This window comes from Bemisia tabaci, chromosome 2 (assembly GCF_918797505.1).
Source record: "Bemisia tabaci chromosome 2, PGI_BMITA_v3".
NCBI classification, from domain to species: Eukaryota; Metazoa; Arthropoda; class Insecta; order Hemiptera; family Aleyrodidae; genus Bemisia; species Bemisia tabaci.
Genome location: NC_092794.1, coordinates 57,110,682 through 57,132,350, shown reverse-complemented (window position 1 = coordinate 57,132,350; position 21,669 = coordinate 57,110,682). Strand labels below are relative to the sequence as shown.

The window sequence follows — 21,669 nt, the reverse complement described above, 5'->3', positions numbered from 1 at the left end:
TACATTGAAACGGTTGTGCGGATTTTTGTGCAAATTTCAGTGAATTTTCTGTATATTGCGGAGCAAATTCCTTAAACTTTTCAAAAGAATCCGCACAAACATTCTTAGGCAAAAAATTAAATTGCTCTGTTAAATTTGGCAATAGCTAATGTGGCTTAGTTCCTTTCTGCTAAACGCGGTCCAGCGTCCATCTGCTGGAGCTTCGTAGAGAGAAACGATAAGTGCCTTCAATTTATCGGGTAGGCATAAACAGCTCCTACACGTTAGAATAATTGCATCCGCTGGGTCCGAAGGAGCTTCTGACGGCGGCGCGCTGCGCGGCTCGTGCACGCATCAGTTTGCTGCCGTGCTAAGGAAAAACGCCGTATGAACCTTCAGGCGTTGTCAAACATCCCTCGATAAATCACGAATTTCCTGGTAAACAAATGAATATTTTTCTTCAAATTTGTCTTATACTTATGTTCGCAATTTCACCTTAAGTTCCTGACAATTTCAAGGAAAAATATTCATAACTGGCCTCAAAAATAAACACTTAACCGACGAAAATTTGGCAACTCCAGAATGTACATACGGCGTTCTCCCTTAGCGCGGCAGTTTGGTCCATCTATAAAGTTATGAATTTTGCGGTCGTTTTCTTTAACGATTTTTGAATTGAGCCTTTTGTCCTCGAAGTGACTCGAGCATTGGATAAGGGGACGTTCAAGTAATACGTAACGCACTTTTTCCAATTTTTTGACTATTGTAGCAACCTTATGACGCTGGCTCAAACCCCTCTCCCCCCTAAGAGCGTAACGCAAAAATTGAACGGCCTCTAATATAAAAAAGCGTCTGAAAAAGTGTAAATCCTTTTTTTATCGACACCATGTGGCAAGATAGCGTTTGTATGATTTTACCAGCATTAGTCGTTGTACTGGCTAAAACTTATAATTTCGAAGTAATCCACAACACTCCTCACCAGATGGGAGCTGCTCTATTCCTGCTATCTTGAAATTACCCGTGTGAGCACGGGAGCCATTTCAGACATAACCGATGACACTTCTATGCTGCCGTGCTAATGCAGAACGCCGTATGAACATTCGAGAGCTGCCAAATTTCCTTCGATAAAATGTTTATTTTTGAGGCAGTTTATGAATATTTTTCCTTGAAATATTCCAGATAAGAAGTTTAGGTGAAATTGCGAACAAAATTATACGCAAAATGGAGATGTTGCAAGTGTGGGGAATTTGCGATTTGATTGTTGATTCATACGTAAAAGTTCGCGAGAAACACGATGGTGCCACTGGTTTTCTCCGAAATCAACTCTCATGCTCAAAAAAAGCTCTCAAGTTGAAGCCAAAATGGAAGGGATATCCCACGCCATGCTGGGAGTCTACATCTACATCAAGACAAACTCTCCATGCAAAGATAGGGAGCAAATACATTAGCAGTGATGCCGTGTTTTCAGTTTTGGAGTCCCCAAATAAAGTGGCAGCCCTGCCAATGTATTTGCTCCCTATCTTTGCATGGAGAGTTTGTCTTGATGTAGAGGTGGTCTCTCTGGGTAGCGTAAATATCCCCCCCCCCCCCATTTTGGCCCCATCTTGAGAGCTTTTTGAGCATGGGAGTTGATTTCAGAGAAAACCAGTGGCACCATCATGTTTCTCGCGAACGTTTACCTATGAATTGACAGTCAAATCGCAAATTCCTCACACATGCAACATCTCCATTGGAAGAAAAATATTCATATGTTTACCAGGAAATTCGTATTTTATCAAATGAAATTTGGCAACGCCCGAAGGATCATAAGGCGTTTTTCCTTAGAACGGCAGTATGAGGCTGCGTAGCGCATCCGTGAAGTTGTCTGAACTCCGACGGAGTTTAAGTCGAGTTTCAGCGTGTTTTGAAATTCGTTCCGACACAAAAACAGCCCCCAAAAAACTCCGCGATCGTCGGTCGGGTCGGGTCGCCTTTTGATCCGAGGAATTTTCGGCACGCGGGCAGGAGAGAAAGTAACGCCATGCCGCGCGGGCCATCATAACGGCCGCGTAACCCCGATACCTTTGAAGTAAGATCAATCGATGCTAGGGATCGCTCGGAGTAAATATCCCCTCCCCCCCCCCCCGAATCCCCCTTTAATCTCGCTCGTTCCCCAGCAAATTGCAATTGATCGGGGGTTTTTACAGTGTAAATACGAGCCCTGTCCTACCGCGATTTCCACGACCGGGCTTTGCTCTCGACAGTCGACATACTTTTCGTTTTTTCCCCCGGTTCGACCAAATTCGGAGTGTTGGTGTTTCCCGTCTTTTGTTTCGCGTAAATGGCATCCGGCGCACATTGGAACGAGACAATAAGAGAGGTTGGACAAAATTTGAAACGTTAAACGCTTATAACTCCGTTAATGGAGATGTTGCATGTGTGAGGGATTTGCTATTTGACCGTTATTTCTTATGTAAAAGTTCGCGAGAAACACGATGGTGCCACTGGTTTTCTCTGAAATCATCTCCCGAGCTCAAAAAAAGCTATCTAAGTGAGGCCAAAATGGAGGGGATATCCCACCCTACCCTGAGAGTCCACCTCTACATCAAAACAAACTCTCCATGCAAAGATAGGGGGCAAATACATTAGCAGGGTTGCCGTGTCTTTAGTTTTGGAGTCCCCAAATAAAGTGGCAGCCCTGTTAATGTATTTGCTCCCTATCTTTGCATGGAGAGTTTGTTTTGATGCAGAGGTGGACTCTCAGGGTAGGGTGGGATATCCCCTCCATTTTGGCCTCACTTTGAGAGATTTTTTTGAGCTTGGGAGATGATTTTAGAGAAAACCAGTGGCACCATCGTGTTTCTCGCGAACTTTTACATAACAATCAATGGTCAAATCGCAAATCCCACACATATGCAACATCTCCATACTACACTTTGAGGTTTTGAAAGTTGTTTCATTGGTTTCCTCGTGAAATTTTCATCCGGAAACACCCCGTAAAATTTAAAATGTGACGAAATGAACATCAAAATTTGCAATTTTGGACAACTATTTCATGTCCTCTTATTGTCATTGACTCGATCCACCGTGCGAAGTGGCACAATAGATCGAGCCTGCTCGCGTTTGTAAAACGGAACGGGTAAATTCGGTGCGACTAAAATAAACGAGTCCGGTATTTACTTTGCGAACGAGCCTGATCATTGATTGGACTTTATTAAGCAGAGGAGATCTAACTACAAAGCGAGCTTTGGTATAGGAAAAAAACGCGTGGCTACAGAAGTACTATGCGGGACAAAACGTTATTTTTTATAACTCCCATAGTGGACCTTTGTCCTGATGACAGCTCAATCGTGATTGGTGAAAATAGGACGGCAAGTAGGACGACCCTTTGAGATTTGGTAAACAAATTGCCGCAGAGTTAAACGCGTACCTGAAGTGCTTCCTCGACTTGAAGCATTTCTTGTTCGAAATTCTGATCCCGCTATTTCGGTCCTACTATTAAAACCAAAGTGGCATTTTTCAACGGAAAAATTGCAATTTTTTCACGATTTTTTGGCGATAAAATAGCCAGGATCATTAACATTCTCAGCGATTATCCTCAATCTTATCGCACTATCATCTCTGTAAAATCGTGTTTGATAAAATTGAAATTTTATCTTAATTTATCGCGATTTTTTGTTCCACAATATTGCGATTAATCGACGGCAATAAAATCGCCAGCGATTAAATCGCAATTCATCGTGATTTTTTTCCCGATAACGTTGCAATAAATCGAGGTCGATAAAATCGAGATTTTATCGCAAATTTCAGCGATTAAATCGCAATCCATCTTAATTATTCGATAACATTACAATAAATCGACGTCGAAAAAATCACGATTCTATTACAAATCTATCCCATTCAATCGCAGGTCATCGTAATTATTTGATAACATTGCAATGAATTGAAGTCGGTAAAATCAAGAAACATTCGCCGATCAATTCGCAAATTATCGCAATCACTGCTACTTGGGAAGTGGCCCATTTTCCCGGAGGACTTTTTTTCTGGTCACAGAAAAAAAATTATTCGAAAAATTAGAGGGAAAATATTCATAGGTTAACCGGGAAATTTGCGTTTTATCAATGGGAATCTGGCGACGCCTGAAGGTTCATACGGCGTTCTTCGTTAGCGCGCGCGGCAGTACAGCACTGCCGTACTAAGGAAAAACGCCGTATAAACATTCAAAAGTTGCCGAATTTCCCCAGTTAAAGTATGCCTGTTCAGGGCCGGATTCACCTTCTTGCCGCCCATGGGCCGCCTGTATTTTGCCGCCCCTTCTCATTCGTTTTGAAACTCAATAAAAACCATCATGTGAACGAGCTAGCAGGGCAGGGGTGCATAAGACGCATTTACTCGTGTTAAACAATTTTTTTTTGAAAACCCTGTCAACACTACTAGCATAAGTTCACAGAACTTTCCGCGAAAGTTAAGTTTCGTAAACCTATCTCTGTGTGGACAAGGCCTTCCATTTATAAGAAATGAACGAAAAAATTATGAAAGAACAAACATAAATGCGGTTCAATGATTTTAACTTCCGCCACCGCGCCGCGCAGGCAGCACCGTGTTTGGCGCAATGCGTGAAGTATTCCGACAGTCTTGTAGGCGCTATCCATTTCACGCTGACCGCAATGGCGTAATGACCGCACTGTGTTTGATGCAATGCGTGAAGTATTCACGCAGTCTTGTAGGCGCTATGCCCTTCACGCTGACCGCACTGTGTTTGGCGCAATGCGTGAAGTATTCATGCATTCTTGTAGGCTCTATCCATTTTACGCTGACCGCAACGACCGCACTGTGTTTGATGCAATGCGTGAAGTATTCGTGTAGCCTTGTAGGCGCTAATATGTGTTACATGCCGATCGCCGCGCCGAGGGCTTCTCCTTTTCATCTCAAGACCTCGTCATCATTTCCCTCTAAATCGCATCGTTCCGGGCCAAATTGCGTGTTTGGTTTCTCTCATAACTCGACTAATTAAGGGGGCTGTCTCTTGTATCTCTCAGAGACGAAAAAATTAGAAATTACTATACCCTCAGGAAATGAGAGATTTTGTCGCCTTTTCTCGTTTGTAATTTTTTTTTCTAAATCCGATTTTTTTCATACCTACACTTAAAAAAAATGCAAATTTTTGCCGTTCCTTAGATTTTCCGCCATGGGCCGCGGCCCATGTGGCCACCTCCTTAATCCGGCCCTGTGCCTGTTGGGGGATTGATATGGATATATTTCCGAGAAATTTTCAGATATTTTAGAATAAATTGCGAACAAAATTGTCTGAAAAATGCGAAGAAAAAGAATCACAACTTTTCATGGTAAATTCGTATTTTATTGAAGGAAACTTGGCAACGTCTATAGGCTCATATGGCGTTCTTCCTTAGCACGACAGTGCTGTAATTTGATCAGTAAGAAGGACTGAACGGCGCGGCGTGCTTTGCGATCTATCGACATTTTCCCATTTGAGGCTGTGGTATATAATCGATTATCAAGGTGTCCGCTGCAATCACCCTGTTTATCGATTCTTTTCCATAGGTTTAAATGGTCGATCAATCGATATATTGCAAAGCACGCCACGCCACTGAAGTGAACGTTCAGCCGAACGATCGAACGTTTTTTCTCTCAATGTGGTCCATTCGCCAGCGCGAGATAAAGTTAGGCTGAACCCGATCCCGCTGTTAAATCTTCCCAACTCGCGAGTTGCTAGTAACTCGGTAAATTTCATCGAAAGAAATTCCATCGAACTCGCACGAAAATTCCGGCTCCCTCAATTAAAAGAGCGGATCCCCCCTTTTAATCCCATATGCCTGGGACGTTAAAATATCCGAGTGTTTCTCACGAGTTTCGCTTGGCTGAGATCTCACGCGCGGCGCGCTTTCCACCCGTCCGACCCCGGCCCCCGTATAACTTCCCCGGATTCTTTTCCAGTTTCGCCTTCCCAGCGCCAACCTCACTCACTTAAATTGAAAAAATTCATTCACTTACTCGCTTTCAGCCACTCATTTTATTCTTCTCTCCTCTTCATGAGTAGGTACTCTCATTTATAATTCATCCGATGTGCTTTCTACTACCTAAACTGTTTTTATTTGCTTTTTATTTTATTTTATTTTATTTCGGTATACACCCGCGTCTCTCCATCTCTTTGACCTCGTTCGCTGGTCTTTTATCTCCTTTAATAGGAAGAGAGTTCGGTTCATCTACTTATCCGCGGATGGGGAGGTTCGGGAACGGTGGGGAGCTTTCTATATCGTGGTAACTGTATTCAGTATGCTTCAATTGAGCTCCAACTAGACGAAAGGGCGAGCAATATGTATTAGGGTCTATTCTCTGTCTATTGCTTGGAAAAATTATTCTTTTTCTACGGGTAGCTCTCCCTGTGAAAGTGTGTCAATCTGACAGACTCGAGTCCTAGGGCTCCATCCTGTACTATTGGAGGATGCATTGAAATTCTGAGGACAGAGGACTGGAAGGAGAGGAAGAGGAAGAAAACAGGAAGACTGAAGAAGAGGAAGGAAAGGAAGGAGAAGGAATGAAGGAACGACGAAAATGAGGAAACAAGAGAGGTGGAATGTAAAAAGAAGAGGCAGAAGGGAAGGAAAAAGAAATAGAACGGAAAGGAGAAGGGAAAATGAAGAATTATTTTCTGATGTTCTTCTTCCTTTTCTTCTTCTTCTTTTCCTCCTTCTCCTTCCCCTTTTTTTTCTTTTTTTCTTTATCCTCTCTTTCTTTTACTTCTTTCTCTTCTCCTTCCCACTCCTCCTCCTCCTTTTTCTTCGTCTCCCGACTCATAACGAGCCCCCATCTGACCTATGATAGAAGTCTTTGGTCATTAAACATGTCTCTTTTTTTGGTTTAAAAAAAAAATAAAAAAAAAAAACTATTCCCATAAGTATTCCCCTAATACTCGATGTCAATCCAATTAAATCGAGCCGTGGGTCTGAAACACTCGAGTCCATCAGGCTAGGGTTAGGAGTTAAAATCATCGTAAAAAAGAGAGATACAACCTTGAGCTGTCAAGTCATGAAGCACCACTGCGAATTCTCGCCACACCGCAAGTACAGCTCAAATTCAGCGCGCGATTGTCAATATTTGCGAAGAGCCCGCGGTGAAATGTGACGTAACGAAGGCACCTGGACAGCTATTTTTGACTAGAAACTCGGTGTTGGAATCAATTTGAATGAAATAACAATCAGATGAATATAGCAACTATTTTAATTACACTGCACAGCTGCACAAATGTAATGGATCACAAGACAGGCTTAGAATAATCAAGCATTGCGATAAAGTTTCCACCCGTTAAAATTGCATGCAGAATACGATGGACGTATTGAAGGCAAAGTTGCCAGGTTTAGCGTTAAAATAAATATATTTTACATGGGTTTGGGTCTGATTTATTAGCAACGTCTGGCAAAGGTGATGAGAGTTTCAAAATCCGACATTTAAGTGAGAAATTAAAACGAACCGTGGAGCAAAAATACGGAATGGAAACAACAACTTGCGCACGATAGCGGGCTGGACAGATATGCAGACGAAGAAACTATAAACCTATCAGCGATCTAACTACAGAAAATACCTATTATTTTCTATGTTAGAGAAATTATTAAAAAGGGGTAGACCTTTGGCCCCCCATCAAGATTTAGCTTGTAAAGTGAAGAATGTGTGAAAGAGTGAACAAGAAGAGCATGGATGCAAAAGGATGGATGTAGAGGAAGGAACTATTTAAAAAAATTGTGTCATCAACCCCATTTTTCCGGTTCCTTTTTACCAAATAGTACCCCCTGTAAAAATAAAAGGAACATCGTCAAGATTTCCAAATGATTATCCGAGGCAGGAAAAAGTCGTCGATGATCATAACAACCGAATTTTCATGCAGCCCACTGCAGTTTCCGTATCTGCAGACTCGTCTAGAATCCGTGAATTCCAGGCAAAGAAATAAGAACGGGTCTTATCACAATCCGGAAGCATCGCAGCGATGCTCATCGATGATCTTTTCTTGACTCGGATGATCATGATGATTTTTTCTTGGTTCCGATGATCATTTAAAGAGTGGAAATTTAAAACTGGGCGAGCGGACCCGATCCCGCTCAAATGCGATGTGTGTTGCTAAGATGGTGCATGGTTCTCGTCACTTGAAAGTAACCTAGGTAGAAGCCTTCGACTCGTGGGCTCTACATCAGGAAATTTCCTCCAAATCTTATTCTTTACCTTCAGACAAGAATTATTGTTGTCCCATCAGGTCACTTAAATTCCATTGAACGAGAGGCACTCGCACAGCCTTAGCTGCACCTGTTGGTGGTTATCAAGTTTTGGATTTCTATTCTTCATCTGAACTTCGTTTGAACGTATTATCCTCACTATAAGCAATCTTTTCGCCTAAATTTTCATTTTTTGTCTCAATAATTCGTTCTAAGATTCTGCTGGGCCGTTTTCATTATTTTTGCGGCTATCGACAGGCGATAATCCCTAGAGCCCGCTCTATTAGATTTTATTGTGGGATTTGTCCCACGGAAAAATCTCCCTTGCGAAGTTGGGAAAAATATTGAGTTAGTGAATGTTGATCACAGTACCAAGTAGAGTCCTTGTGAAGTCCTAAAAGCGACTCAGAGAGAAAAATAAAAAAATTTTATTGACTGTTCAACGGGGGATAAGCCCAGAGGTTTCATTCCTGCGATTCAAACTGAGGACAAATCCCATGGAACGTCCCGTGGTGACAAGGGCTTAGTAACTTGTTTCACGGGAACTCAAAGAGCGGATCTTACATGGAGGGCGCGAAGCACACCTCCTAGGGGTTGCGCGGCGCAACCCCCTTGTTTATATTAGGGATTCATAACGCGCAAAGGCTCTTGGCATCGGGGTCAGTCCCACAACACGGGCTGACATTTTCCAAACGGGAAGTCTGCAACGTCGGAAACCGAAATAGATGATTTCGTGGAAATGTAGTCGTCTTAAGCGGAGATTTTCGAAGATTAGTCGGTGTTTGATAATGTAAGGTCGAGATCCGGACAATTATTCATGACGGGGCGGGCGGGCGGGCGGCGGGCGACCGGGCGTCGATAAGGGTCGCGAGCCATCAGCCGGGCTCCGGGTGTAAACTCCGGGCGAACCGGGGCCCGATGCCCCTCGCTCCACCCACCCAATTCAACATCCGCCACCCCCGCGCAAACCCCGCGCCGGGCATGGAAATGTGACAAGTATCCAGTTGAATGGCTAAGCATCCCGCTCGTTCCTCGGTTTAATTACAATGCCCCCCTCCGCGCCCCCCGGAATGACCCCTCAGCGCCCCTCCCGCGCCCGGTGACCTTTCGAATGGAACTCCAACAAATTGATCGGCCGATCCGGGCTTAGCCTCGTGTTTTACGGGCTCCCGCTTTGGATTCTCTCCGCGCAACCGAACACACTAATTTGAATCGCTCGCCCTTTACGAGGCCCAACCCGCGTATCTCTACCATTCTAACGTGACAGATACGCGGTTCTTGGTTAGCGGGGCGGATGTAACTTCGAAATGGATGGAATGGACGGCAATAAGCGAAACAGAGCTATTCTACATTGGGAGCGGGGGTTTTTTGTGCGGAAAAAAACCGGGGCGAGGCGGTCTTTTTTTTCTCTTTGCCTACTTTTTTGGAAATAAATTTTCACCACTTTTTTTTCGTGCGCTCCCGTTTGTAACATATTCCTAATCGAAGGCTCATTCCCTGAGCGAGACGAGGCTGCTGTATTACATCCGGAACACGCTTTTCCGAGGGGGAAAAGCGAGCCGAAGAGGGGGCTAGCGCCTCTTTTATCTTCCCATAATTTTTTGGAAATTGAATTTCCCTCGTTTCATTTTGTTTTTATTAGTTTGAACTGTGCTTTTTGAGGTTCATTTTTTGTAATTTACGGGTGAAGAGTCATGTAATCGGTTAGTTTGCCGTTGAAATATATCGGGAATATCGGCCTATAGAGACTCGAAATCGTCAATTAACTATACATCAAGTTAGAGACCCGAAACCGTTAATTAATTATATATCAATTTCCCAGGAGATTAGGATAAAGGAGAGAAGCTATCGTCGTTCGGTGTGCAAGCCCGATTACTTACACAAAGTTCATGTTCAAGTCATTGAGGTATTCTTTGCAAAAACGACATATACTTTGCAGATTCTTCCCGATTAACTTCGGATGAAGTCCCCCTAAGAGGAAATTCCCTGGCACGTGCCACATATGTGAATACGGAACCATGAGCTCTACTAAAGGTGGCAACATTTTATGGAATTGAAAATTTTTCCGGATATTTTAAAAAAAAGTCGAGTTGAAGAAAATATTTTTTAAATATTAGATTATCGACTCAGTACTGAAAAAAATTCAATGGTGTTCGAAAACATAATTTTACTCTTATCAATTTGTCTTCATTTTTCACATACCTTAAAGGGAAAAAAATGATATTCCGATTTTGCCCTTTTTTCGATGCGATTTGGTCTTTTCACGACCGGTAACTGAAAAATTAATGGAGGAAATGTTTCATGTACTTCAACAATAGATTTCATGCCTCTGTGAGATTTCATGAAATGTGTATCGAAACTTTGAGCGAAGTATTTAATCTTTTTCCTTCGTTTTTCGTCAACCCGGCTCGGCTCTGCCTTGATTTTCTGTCACCTCTCAACGAGAAGAAAACTAATCGTTAGTGCATTGAAGGAATACACTTTACCCATTCATATTATTTACACGTCCTCGTTAAATCTGGCATCACGTAAAATAGCCTCTCAGGCGGTGACAGAGGCAACGAATGAACGTATGGAATATTCGACCGTCGAAAAAATAAACCTATAAATAGAGCATTATTGATGCTGAGAACAATCAGTTAAATATTTGAACCCTTTCACTTGAGTACTGATCGTCTCAGTCCACCGCAATCATGAAAACTGTAAGTATCAATCTTCTAATTATCGATCCTCTGAATGCTTTTTGTGAAAAATTCATTTGCTTAGTGTGTTATCCAACAAAATTTGTGAGCCGTCTGTTGGTACAGTCTTTTGAGCTTCTGAATAGTTTTCAGAAAACATTTGAAGTTTGATTTTGCCATGTTTTAAACTTAAATAATTATTAGACATTGTGTTGCAGCTTTATGCTCTTTGTAAGATAATGTAGGTCATTATTGAATAACCCGTATGGGCTAGTTTCAATTTATCATTTGAGATACCAAATTGTCCCCGATTTTTCGACCCGACTTAATAAATATCTTGCTGCTGAACCCCCTGTGCACTTTTTTAGATATGAGGCTTCACTGAAAAATGAGTAAATCGCATCAATTAAAATAATTGTTGTGGCAACACCAAGTTTTATGGTATTGTGTGAGTTTTCTGATTGCAGCATCTAAAATTAGGTCATTATGATAAGTGAATGTTCATTATCAGAATAAAACTTTTATACTTGGCTTAATAAATCAGACTGCATTTCGCAATACGAAACTACTTACCTTGGCTTATCCATAAAAGCACACATCTGCGTCCGGAAAATAATGGCACAATACGCTTCTTCTAGAATGAGCCCGAGATAGTACTCCCATTTTGCGAAATAAGGAACTTGCTTTCCGATTGCTCGGATATTCACTTCAGCGCATGTAGAAAATGCCAAAGAATACTGTTTTCTTGTTTTATGAAACAGGATTTTTCAGAGTGAATTTTTAATGTACTTAACCACCTGCGCTAGGAAGAAATAGGAACCATTATCAGAGAAAACGGTTTTACCCGGCATTTGCTTGTTTTTGTTGCGTTTGAACTTTTTTACTTGAAAGCTCTCCCCCCCTCCCCCCCAAAAAAAAATCATGGAGGAAAGGAAACTTTCTTCGTCGAATTGAAATTTTACTTCGCGTCATCAATCGCTTTGTTCATGCAACACATTTTATTCTTTTTAGCGTAATCAAAATGTGCGGAGGACAGCAATTTCATTGTGGTAATGAACTTTATTTTTTAAATGTATCTTTATCCACTTTTTCCATTGACATTTTTCGTAACTTTTCAGGTATGTGTCCTTTTGAGCTTAATTGTCGTGGCGGCCACGCAAGATTTGACTTTCCCCAATCAAGTCGTGCCCAGAAGATTCATCCCGATCGTTGAACACACGGAATCTAGGAACCCAGATGGCAGCTTCAACCTCCGGTAAAACCAACAATTATAAACTATTTGATGGTGAAATAAGAAAATCTCGAATTTCGATTTACAAGGATATATATTGTCTTGTGCCCTTTTAAATTCTCCTGGTTCTGCAGGTTAATCATTGAAATTTTAAGTTCGTCGATTGGACAAACAAGACCTAAGGTAGAATAGAGTTACGCGATTGGTCTGCTTTGTCAGTCATCTTTTTTGTCAAAACCACGCCGGATGGAATTAATGACAGGCATGATGTTGCGTTGGTAGCATTGATGTCGCTAAAGGAAAGCACCCCTTAAGATGCCGATGACTTGCCGTTCCACCCTTCATCGACTTGATGAAGAGGGTGACTGACAAAGCCGACAAATCGCTTACAATTAGCTCTATCCCACCTTTGTCTTGTCTAGTGTGGTTGACGAACACTTTCAATCATCGACTCTTAAAGCCCTTCAATCTCTGTAACGCCTTGATACAACTATACGTGCTTCAATACTGAGCGTGTTGCTTGTGTTAATAAATAAAGGCGTTTCAGTTTCTTATAAAATCCGTCCAGTCCAATTCATCTCTTCATCATGTTAAAATGATCAACAACTTAATCTTGTAAAAATGCTGCAAAACAAAAAATGCCCCAAAAACAGGGAAATTCTGAAATATCAAAGTTTCGTTAAAAAAAAAAAAAAAAAAAAAAATTATTGAAAAGGAAAAATGAATCGTCAAGCGCTGTTATTCCGGAACCTAGACCGTTTGTGAGTCTCCGATCCTGAAATACAGCGGCCAACAACTCATTTCTTCTATGTTTTTTCCTTACGTTCAATTTTTTGCCGGTTGATGAAGTCGTAATACTTCGGAACATTCCGGTATCCTACATATTTTTTTTGTTTAGCAGTCTTTTTCCCAAATTTTGTCTTTTAATGTGTATTTTTGGGCTGATTATGTTATTTATCATTCAATCTCATAACTCCATTCCACCTTAGAAAGTTTTGTGTAATCGACGAACACAGAACTTCAATAATCGGTCGAGCTGAGCGTCGCAAGTTTCGATTCACTGAGTAGCGGCTCGATGCAACTATACGTGCTCCCGTGCCGTGCGTGTTGCCTACACGAAAAACGGAAGGCCTTTTTGTTTCTCGTGGCCTGATCGTGTTCTTACGTGTTTTTCGCAGCAACAACCAATCACAAAAGTCTATTCCATCTTAGTCTCCTTGTCTTGTCCTATCTACAAACACAAAATTTCGATAATCGGTTCGCTACGTCCATCGATATTTGGTGTAACGCCTTGATACAACTATACGTGCTTCAATGTCGTGCGTATTGCTTGAGCGAGTAATTGAAGGCGTTTTGATTTCTCTTGTGATATTTGTTTTCTAATGAGTTTGTTCTTTTTGCAGCTACGAAACGGCCAACGGTATCGCCCAGCAGGAACACAGCGAAGTGACGGTGGACCACAGAGGCCAGCCTTCGGTGAGGAAGACCGGAAGCTACGGGTACACGGCCCCGGACGGAACCCCGGTCTCCATCTCCTACATCGCCGACGAGCACGGATTCCGAGTCGCCGGAAATCCTCTCCCCGTAGCCGCTCAGCCAGCCGCCCCCGCCCTCCCCCTCCCAGCCTTCCTCTAAATCCACTGACCCCCCACCCCCAGAATGTAAGAAATAAAACCGAAAAAAAAATATAAAACGAACAAAACCTTGGAAAAACTTATTCCTGCGTGTTATGATTTCTAGAATCCTGCTTTTCGTTGACCGAAGACAAAGCGTCGCTCTTCAAAGAAACACCGAAAAAAAAAAAAAAAAAAAGGAATTGACTTAACATTCTCGATGTGAAAAAGTGTGCGACAACTCACAAAACGCTGAGTTAACCGCCGAAGCGGTTAGCTTTACATCTTGACATTGCTGTAACTGCTGTGGCGGCTAACTCAGAGTTTTGTGAGTAGTCACCCATTTTTTTACATCCAAATATTAAGTCAGCGGCCTTTTTTTTGGTGAAGAACGTAACTGCATTTCAACGTTGCAAAATGCCATTCGAAAATAATCGAATCCCTACTAGGAAACCGTTGAACATTTTAATTATAAATTCCATTGAATTTTCCCGGTTGCACTTAAAAATCAGTAAAATTTGAGTAGAAGTCGACCCGCCATATTCTTTTAAATAATCCAATTAGGGAGTCAATTTTAAAACCAAGAAATGGAGTTACGTACCTCTGTCTAATAGGCAACGATTATATCGATGGTGTAAGTGGAAAAAATGCTTCATTTAATTATAACGATTTAAAACACCATTGATGCTTAATTTTTAATGAGAAACTCATCCTAATAATCCTCTTGAAAGTTTCTGTTAATATTTTTGAATTACTAACTAAAATTGACATACTACTCGTCAAAAAAATTGTTGAGAGAATTTCTCTCACTTTGTGACGTAGACAGGAGATTTATGCGCAGAAATTAGAATGACACATTTTTCGACAATGCCAACAGTTAGTGATAGATTCAGACAAGATGGCCTCAAAGGCTGAAGATTGATCTGCTTAGAGCAACAAAAAACAAATTTGTGGTAAGAGTACATATTTTTAAATAACAACATCATTTGCTTTCGGACACTTCCGGAACATTAGAACGAAATCTCAAGTTAGAAATTCTTGTATAATTAACGTCAGTAAGAATTTGAAATGAATCCTTTTTAAAGCTAGCAATATAGCGCTAGCAAACTTTGACTACGCTTCACTAAAAGCCTTAAAGTGCCATAACTTTGCGAATCCTTCTCTGAATTGGCGATGCTTTCAAAACGTCAATTTTCTATGGGGGAAAAAAATTAAGTGCACAGTGCATTTATTTAAAAGCAGGTGTTTTGGTAATTTGGTTTTTTGTGATATATTTCGTATACTATTTTCGTTTGTAAGTTTTTTCATGTTCTTAAATAATGGCTTGCTGTGAATCATGTATTTCTTTAATGTAACATCTATACATTTTATCTTATAAAAATGTGCTTTTTGTTTAAATATTTATTCATTTTCTTTATTGGAAAACAAAAATTCGTTTTGCTAATCTGCGGAGTGATCGGGAGTCCTCGGGTTCAAGAGCTTGCACGCACTCTAGAAAATTAAACGCACTCGTCTTCATTTTAAAAGTTTCGGTTCAAATATTTCCTGAAAAACACACTGAAGCCACACCGACTCCCTTTTTTCATCAGGCAGAGCTGTGATAGATATTATGAGGCGGGGAGGGGAGGGGATTGAGATCTGGAAGATCTTCGGTTTATGCTAAAAATTTCCATGCACTTCACTTTTGTTTAAACGCTGGTTCAATAACCGTTCTGCCGTGTAACGCTGTACAAGCCTCCGAATGTTGTCAAGTTTTGCTCCTGCCCTCGGTAAAGTAATTGTTTCTGAAAGGCATGAATTAAATGCGTAATGAATGGGGCAAAACACGATTTTGTCAAGTGACTAATTTTTAAAAAAAAATCATGTTTAAAATATTTTAAAAACTGTAAAAGACTTCTCGCGTTAATAAATGTATGAATAACAATTTTATAAATTTACAAAGTGCAGTTTTACGATTTAATTTTTTCGGCTTGAAGCGCCTTCATTTACTCGCGATACTCTACACTTCGTCACCCAGTTAGTTTAGTTGCCTATCCGACCCCAAACCCAACTTGGTTCCCTGATGGCACCATACGCTCATGCTTCTATACAAATCTTGTCAATTTACGGGGAAAAAATCGTCTATCTAAATTCAAGGAAAAATAATCATTGCTTTCGCCTTTGTCCTTTACTTACAAATTTGATGTTTTTTATTTATCACAAAGCCAGCAAATAGGCCAGGACCGCTTGACAAGGTCAGAAATGAATAAATGCTTCTCTCATCAAAATTTCTCAGGGTGATCACTTTCAAAATTTACGAAAATAATTAAATGGTAAAGAATAACTATTTTCTGCGTTTGGAAGTTTGAATTTTCCGCTTGCCAAAGAACCAAAATTTATTTAAGTTGAATTGGATACTCAGCTAATATCACCGTTCTTTTCAGTGAAAAAATTGTTTCAGAGTGATAGATGTTTTCTTGATGCTTAAAAAAGTGCTGGAAATCGAAAGAGAAAGAATAATTTGTGAGACAAAACGCCAGTTATTTGCCAAATTTAAAATAAGTCTTAAAAGGGTCAAATTGACCTACGATGATTATGGTTTTCACTAGTTTATTTCGAAAGTTTTGAACACCTTTGACACATTTTCGGTGAAAATTTGATTAGAAAAAACATATCTGAGTGTTTCAATTGGCTGTATTTTTGCCACACGGCATTATGTGCAAATTAATTTAAACGAAAGGAACTATATTGCACGCAAATTTCATGCACACAGGTCGATGTTACTCAAATAATTTGCATAAAGTTCCGCTCAGTATGAATATATATCCAACTCTTTCCCAGTCTATTAGTCCCTTTCCATGACAAATAAAATAAAAAAAAAAAAAAAAAAAAAAACGCTACTATGTTAATGAAACTATAAGGGGTACGCCCCTTGGCCACTCCGTGGACCAACGCCCCGAAGCGCTCCACGCTTTGAACGTTATGCGTTATACTTTTAATTAAGGGGCTTGGAGGACGAGGCGCATAAGTGCAGTTTTTGCTATTTCGAGAAATATGTGTTCGAAGTTTCGCGATTACATGGATCCTCATGGCGAAAAAAAATTCAAACTGACTTTTTGATGCTTAAAAATTAGAATTTGGGAGCGAATCTTTTACAAAATGTGCGTGAAGACCTGTTTTACTTGGAATCATTGATCTCATCTTTTTTTTTAAAATTTTAAAACTGCACTTATGCGCCTTGTTCTCCAAGCCCCTCAATTCTTATGATTTCATATTTTAGAGTAAGATTCGGAAAATTTCCATGGGAAAATTCGCGAGTTTTCCAGGAAATTCATAGTTCATTGGCAAAAATTTGGCAGCGTTTAAAATGTTCACGCGGCGTTTTTTCCTAGGACGGTAGCATTAACCTAGAACTATTTTTTTCTCCGTTTTCTTTGACACGTTTCAGCGAGCTTGGACTGGGAGAAAGAGCGAGGAGACTTGGAGGTAAATCAGGCATCAGGACGAAGTAAAAATGTTGAAAAACAAAGATATAAAAATCAAGGCGAAACTGCGCCACGTTTACGGCGCGTACGAAGAGCGCAATTAAAAAACTGCGAGCGGATGCCGGGGCCGGAGCGAGGGTACGGAAAAAAGCATTTTTTGTATTAGCGAGCAAAGCGCTGAACCCTGCAGGTTGTTTTGTACGGGATGTGGAGGGACACAAAAGGGCTTTTAGCAGAGCCCAGAGCGTAAATAAACCCCGTTCATCAAACATTTACTCTTAATAATTTCTGCATTCATGATGATTTCGACAATGAGGGATCTCAACTCGTCGCGTTTAGGCCCTCACTAGCCCTCCCCTGGTCCTCGACAGCGAAATCCATCGAGAACAAAAGCGTCGAGATCCTAGAGTCTCGAGAACGCCTTATGGTCCTTCCGACGTTGCGAAATTTCCTGTGGAAAGCTATCGATTCTCCGGAAAACGTGTGAAATCCATCGAGAGCAAAAGCGTTGAGATCCTAGAGTCTCAAGAACGCCTTATGGCCCTTCCGACGTTGCAAAATTTCCTCAAGTAAGCTATCGATTTTCCGAAAAACGTGTGAATCGAGCGAAAGCTTGAATCGCAGCGTAGAACCAGTGTAATATTAGACCTAAAAATATCAAATACTAAAATCTATATTAGGTACTCTATGGATTTCGTGGATGGCGAAATGTGTATATGCCTTTTTCATCCTTACTTTTTTCCATCATTATAAGTGACATTTAGATCTTTGCCCCTTTGAGCCTAAAACTTTAATGGTAGGACTTTGGACAATTTCAATTGGACAAGAGAAAGGAGACAAATTTTTGAATTTTCAATGATGACCTCCGAATAAATTGATTTTTCTTCATTTTATTTCACATTTTCAAAATACTGGGCGACAAATTCCCCCAAAGCCCCCATATTTTGTCAATATTTTTATCAATGGGGATGTGGCTTAGAAATACTACACGGTGATGCTACTATCTCAGTTCTGTGAACTTGGCTCCTCTTTGATCATATATGCTTCGATTGTTTTTTTGGAATTTCTCGAAGAATTTGATTAAAAAATTAACATAACATGTCTAAAAATGTTACGGTAAAATATTCATAATTGGACGTATTTCTGTCAAAGGGAACTATGTGCATTATGTCGTGAGCCCTGTTACGCCTATATTCTTATGAGGTCCCAGGGCTCATATCTTAATGCGTATAGTTCCGTTTGGTAGAAATACGTCCAATTTATACAAAAAATGATTATTGTCCTGGAAGAGAGAGATTTGGCAACATTCAAAAGCTCAAACGTTGTTTTCCCTTCACGCGGGAAAGCAGCGTAGGCATTCGTCGCGCCCTGCTCAAAAGAATCGCGGATTCAAGCGCTGAATTTGACGTCACTTCAACGCACCCTTATCAGCGAGAGTGCATGCAATCAGCCCCACACCTAGTCACTATAATACCATCTTGATAACCGCCCAAAGATTTTGATGTTATTCTCCCTCTCGTTTCTTTATTCTTTTCCTTTTATCCAAACCTACAATTAGCGCGAACTCGTCGTTTTCCGGACAGAAGAACGTGAGTCCATTCTAAGATTGCGAAATTGATTTCAAAAATCCCATTTTTCACAAGAATACGTCTGTGGAATTTCTGTCCAAAATTTTGCTGATTTTCCCGTGAAATTAGAGGAGAATCAGAGTAGTTTTCGGTTAGCAACGCTCGAAATTTTTCGACTAAAAATAACAATTTGCGAGTAAAAAGTTTGCAGTCATGTTTATGTATGTAGATTTAATAATTATGTTATGTAGTTATGTTCTTCTCCAAATTTAACTCACAAAAGTGAGACAAGCTTTTGCTCACTATTAGTCGAGTTAAGAGAGAAACCAAACACGCAATTTGGCCTGGAACGGCGCGGCGCAGAAAGCAATGATGACGAGGACTTGAGATGAAAAGGAGAAGCACTTGGCTCGGTGATCGGCATGTAACTAACACATATTAGCGCCTACAAGACTGCACAAATACTTCACGCATGGCATCGAACACAGTGCGGTCATTGCGGTCAGCGTGAAACGGCTAGCGCCTACAAGAATGCATGAATACTTCACGCATTGCGCCAAACACGGTGCGGTCTGCGCGGCGCGGCGGAGGAAGTTAAAATCATTAAACCACATTCATGTTTGTTCTTTCATAATTTTTTCGTTCATATCTTATGAATGGAAAGCCTTGTCCACAGAGAGGTATGTTTACGAAACTTAACTTTTGCTAGTAGTGTTGACAGGGCATTCCCAAAACATGTGTTCAACACGAGTAAACGCGTCTTATGCACCCCTCCCCCGCTGGCACGTTCACTTGATGGTTTTTATTGATGTTTCAATACGAATGAGAAGGGGGCGGCAAAATACAGGCGACCCATGAGCGGCAAGTAGGTAAATCCGGCCCTGAAGGAATGTATCGCAAATTTAAACCTGCCATGTTACATATGAGTGAATGCATTTCTGCATGAGCCACGGTTATCACATGCTCTTAGCTGTCTCAAAGCTCGCACCTCAGAACATTGTTGCCAGATAGTGTCGAAAAGCACTTTTTCCCATTTAAATGCATGTAAACTATCCACATTCCATCGAATAACTTTGAAACCCTGCCTCAGAATACATTTTCTGCTCTTTTTATAACACGGCAAGTTCTTTATATAACTTAAAATTTGTCAAAATAAAAGAACCTTTTCTTTTATATTAGGTACACATTTTTTGCCGTTAAAAATCATCATATTCTCTTGTAAGGATCTATTTCTGAGGTTAAACAATTGTATTTGACTCGAATGCTATGAAATGTCCTTCTTATAATGCTTCAGTAAAGGCCCTCCTTATATCTCCCTTAATTGCAATCTAAATCATGTGGAGGGCTCCCTACGGAAAGGAGCTGTTTCAGGGACGACCGTTAATACGGCTCATAGTGTTAACCGCACACAGTGGATCGAGTCAATAGGAGAGGTCGGACAAAATTTGGAAACTTTAAAAGCTTTTAACTCCGTTTATACAAAATTCTAAGGTTCTAAAGGTGTTTCCATTGGTTTCTTATTGAAATTTTCTTCCAGAAGCAAAATATAAAATGTGACGAAATGAGCATCAAATTTGCAGTTTTAGTCAAAAATTTCATGTCCGACCTCTCTAATTGACTCGATCCACTGTGTCACGGTAGGTGAAAAATAGACTCCCATCCCGATGCGCCCATTAATTTTGTTGAGCGTCAAATAGAAATGCGATCGCGAAGTTTCTTGAACAATATTTTTGCAGAAAATAAATAGCACCTGCAACAGAGCACTTACCACCCTTCCAAAAGGCAGGTTATTTTAATGAGCGTTGCGCCGCGCCGCGCAGTTGACAAGCCTGGGTTTCGCGTTGCGTCTAGACGAGGCAAAATAATTTCACTTGGAGACTCCTGCGACTGGCTTACAGTGGATCGAGTCAACAGGAGAGGTCGGACAAAATTTGAAAACTTCAAACGCCTATTACTCCGTCTATACAAAAATTTGAGGTTCCAAAAGTGGCTCTATTGGTTTTTTCGTGAGGTTTTCTTCAAAAAGCACCCCTTGAAAGTTATAGTGTGACGAAATAAACATCAAAATTTGCAATTTTAGTCAAAACTTTCATGTCCGACATCTCTAATTGACTCGATCCGTTGTGCGGCGCTCTGAGCAATAGAGCAGTTTCACGCGAGAGATATAGCCAACTGAGAAGACTTTCCATCGGTACAATTGCAAGAAACTCACGATAAGTAAACCAGAAATACTTGAAATCCACTCTTTTCAGAAGTAGCGTGCGGTTTCAAATTTACCGCGTCCGGGGGCAGTTTTTCTCGGTAATGAGCGATTAGATTTGCCCAAAGGGGGGGGGGGAGGGGGGGAGAGAGAGAAACGAGCAAGCCTAACTGAATTGAACAAACAATTCCGCGAACCGTAGCACATCTTTCTTTTGTAGGATTTCTATTGATTTGAAGCTTTTGTTTTTGGAGAACAAGGGAATAAGGGGGAAATAACAAACGCTTAGAAACGATTGAGATCATGAGTAAGAACATTTTCGCGACACCCCCCCTTCCCCCCCTCCCCCTCCCAAACCAGGTATATCATAAAAAGGTGTAAATTTTAAGTTTTGCATGGAGTTCAAAACTAAGACATCTCATGTACATGAAATTATATTCTTACTTGATTCATCGATGTATAGTTTACTTCTCAAAGCAGAAAGTAGGAAAAAGTTCGCAAACTTTTAAAGCAGATTGTGAAGTTATATAGGAGTGACTTTAAAGCTGTTCCGATGTGCTCATCTTCATTTCGTTGCCATTTTCAATGAATTCATGGAACACAATTTTGTTTCGCTTCAGCAAAAGTTAAGACCCATTCCAAGGGGATGAGCATCATAAACAACGAAGTGTACGTAACGAACCTCCCGTCAGTCAACGATTGCTACACGCAAGATATCTTGTAGTATGCCTCTCA

The 21,669-nt window shown here is 40.8% G+C and overlaps 2 protein-coding genes across 4 annotated transcripts in view; one reads left to right on the top strand and one right to left on the bottom strand.

The window, feature by feature from the left end:
• LOC109030152 (cell adhesion molecule Dscam2) overlaps positions 1-21,669 on the bottom strand; it is a 96,135-nt gene that overhangs the window by 49,040 nt on the left and 25,426 nt on the right. The window lies entirely within an intron of this gene.
• Positions 10,710-13,806, top strand: LOC109030155 (endocuticle structural glycoprotein SgAbd-2). The gene is made up of 3 exons (XM_019040983.2): positions 10,710-10,879; positions 11,977-12,113; positions 13,493-13,806. Exons 1-3 carry the CDS (start codon positions 10,871-10,873, stop codon positions 13,722-13,724), a joined length of 378 nt encoding a protein of 125 aa, XP_018896528.2. The 5' UTR covers positions 10,710-10,870; the 3' UTR covers positions 13,725-13,806.

What these genes read in the sequence shown, in the direction of transcription:
- LOC109030155 (XM_019040983.2), top strand. An exon ending in GATGGCAGCTTCAACCTCCG is followed by an intron (nt 12,114 to 13,492) that starts GTAAAACCAACA and finishes TTCTTTTTGCAG; the next exon opens with CTACGAAACGGCCAACGGTA.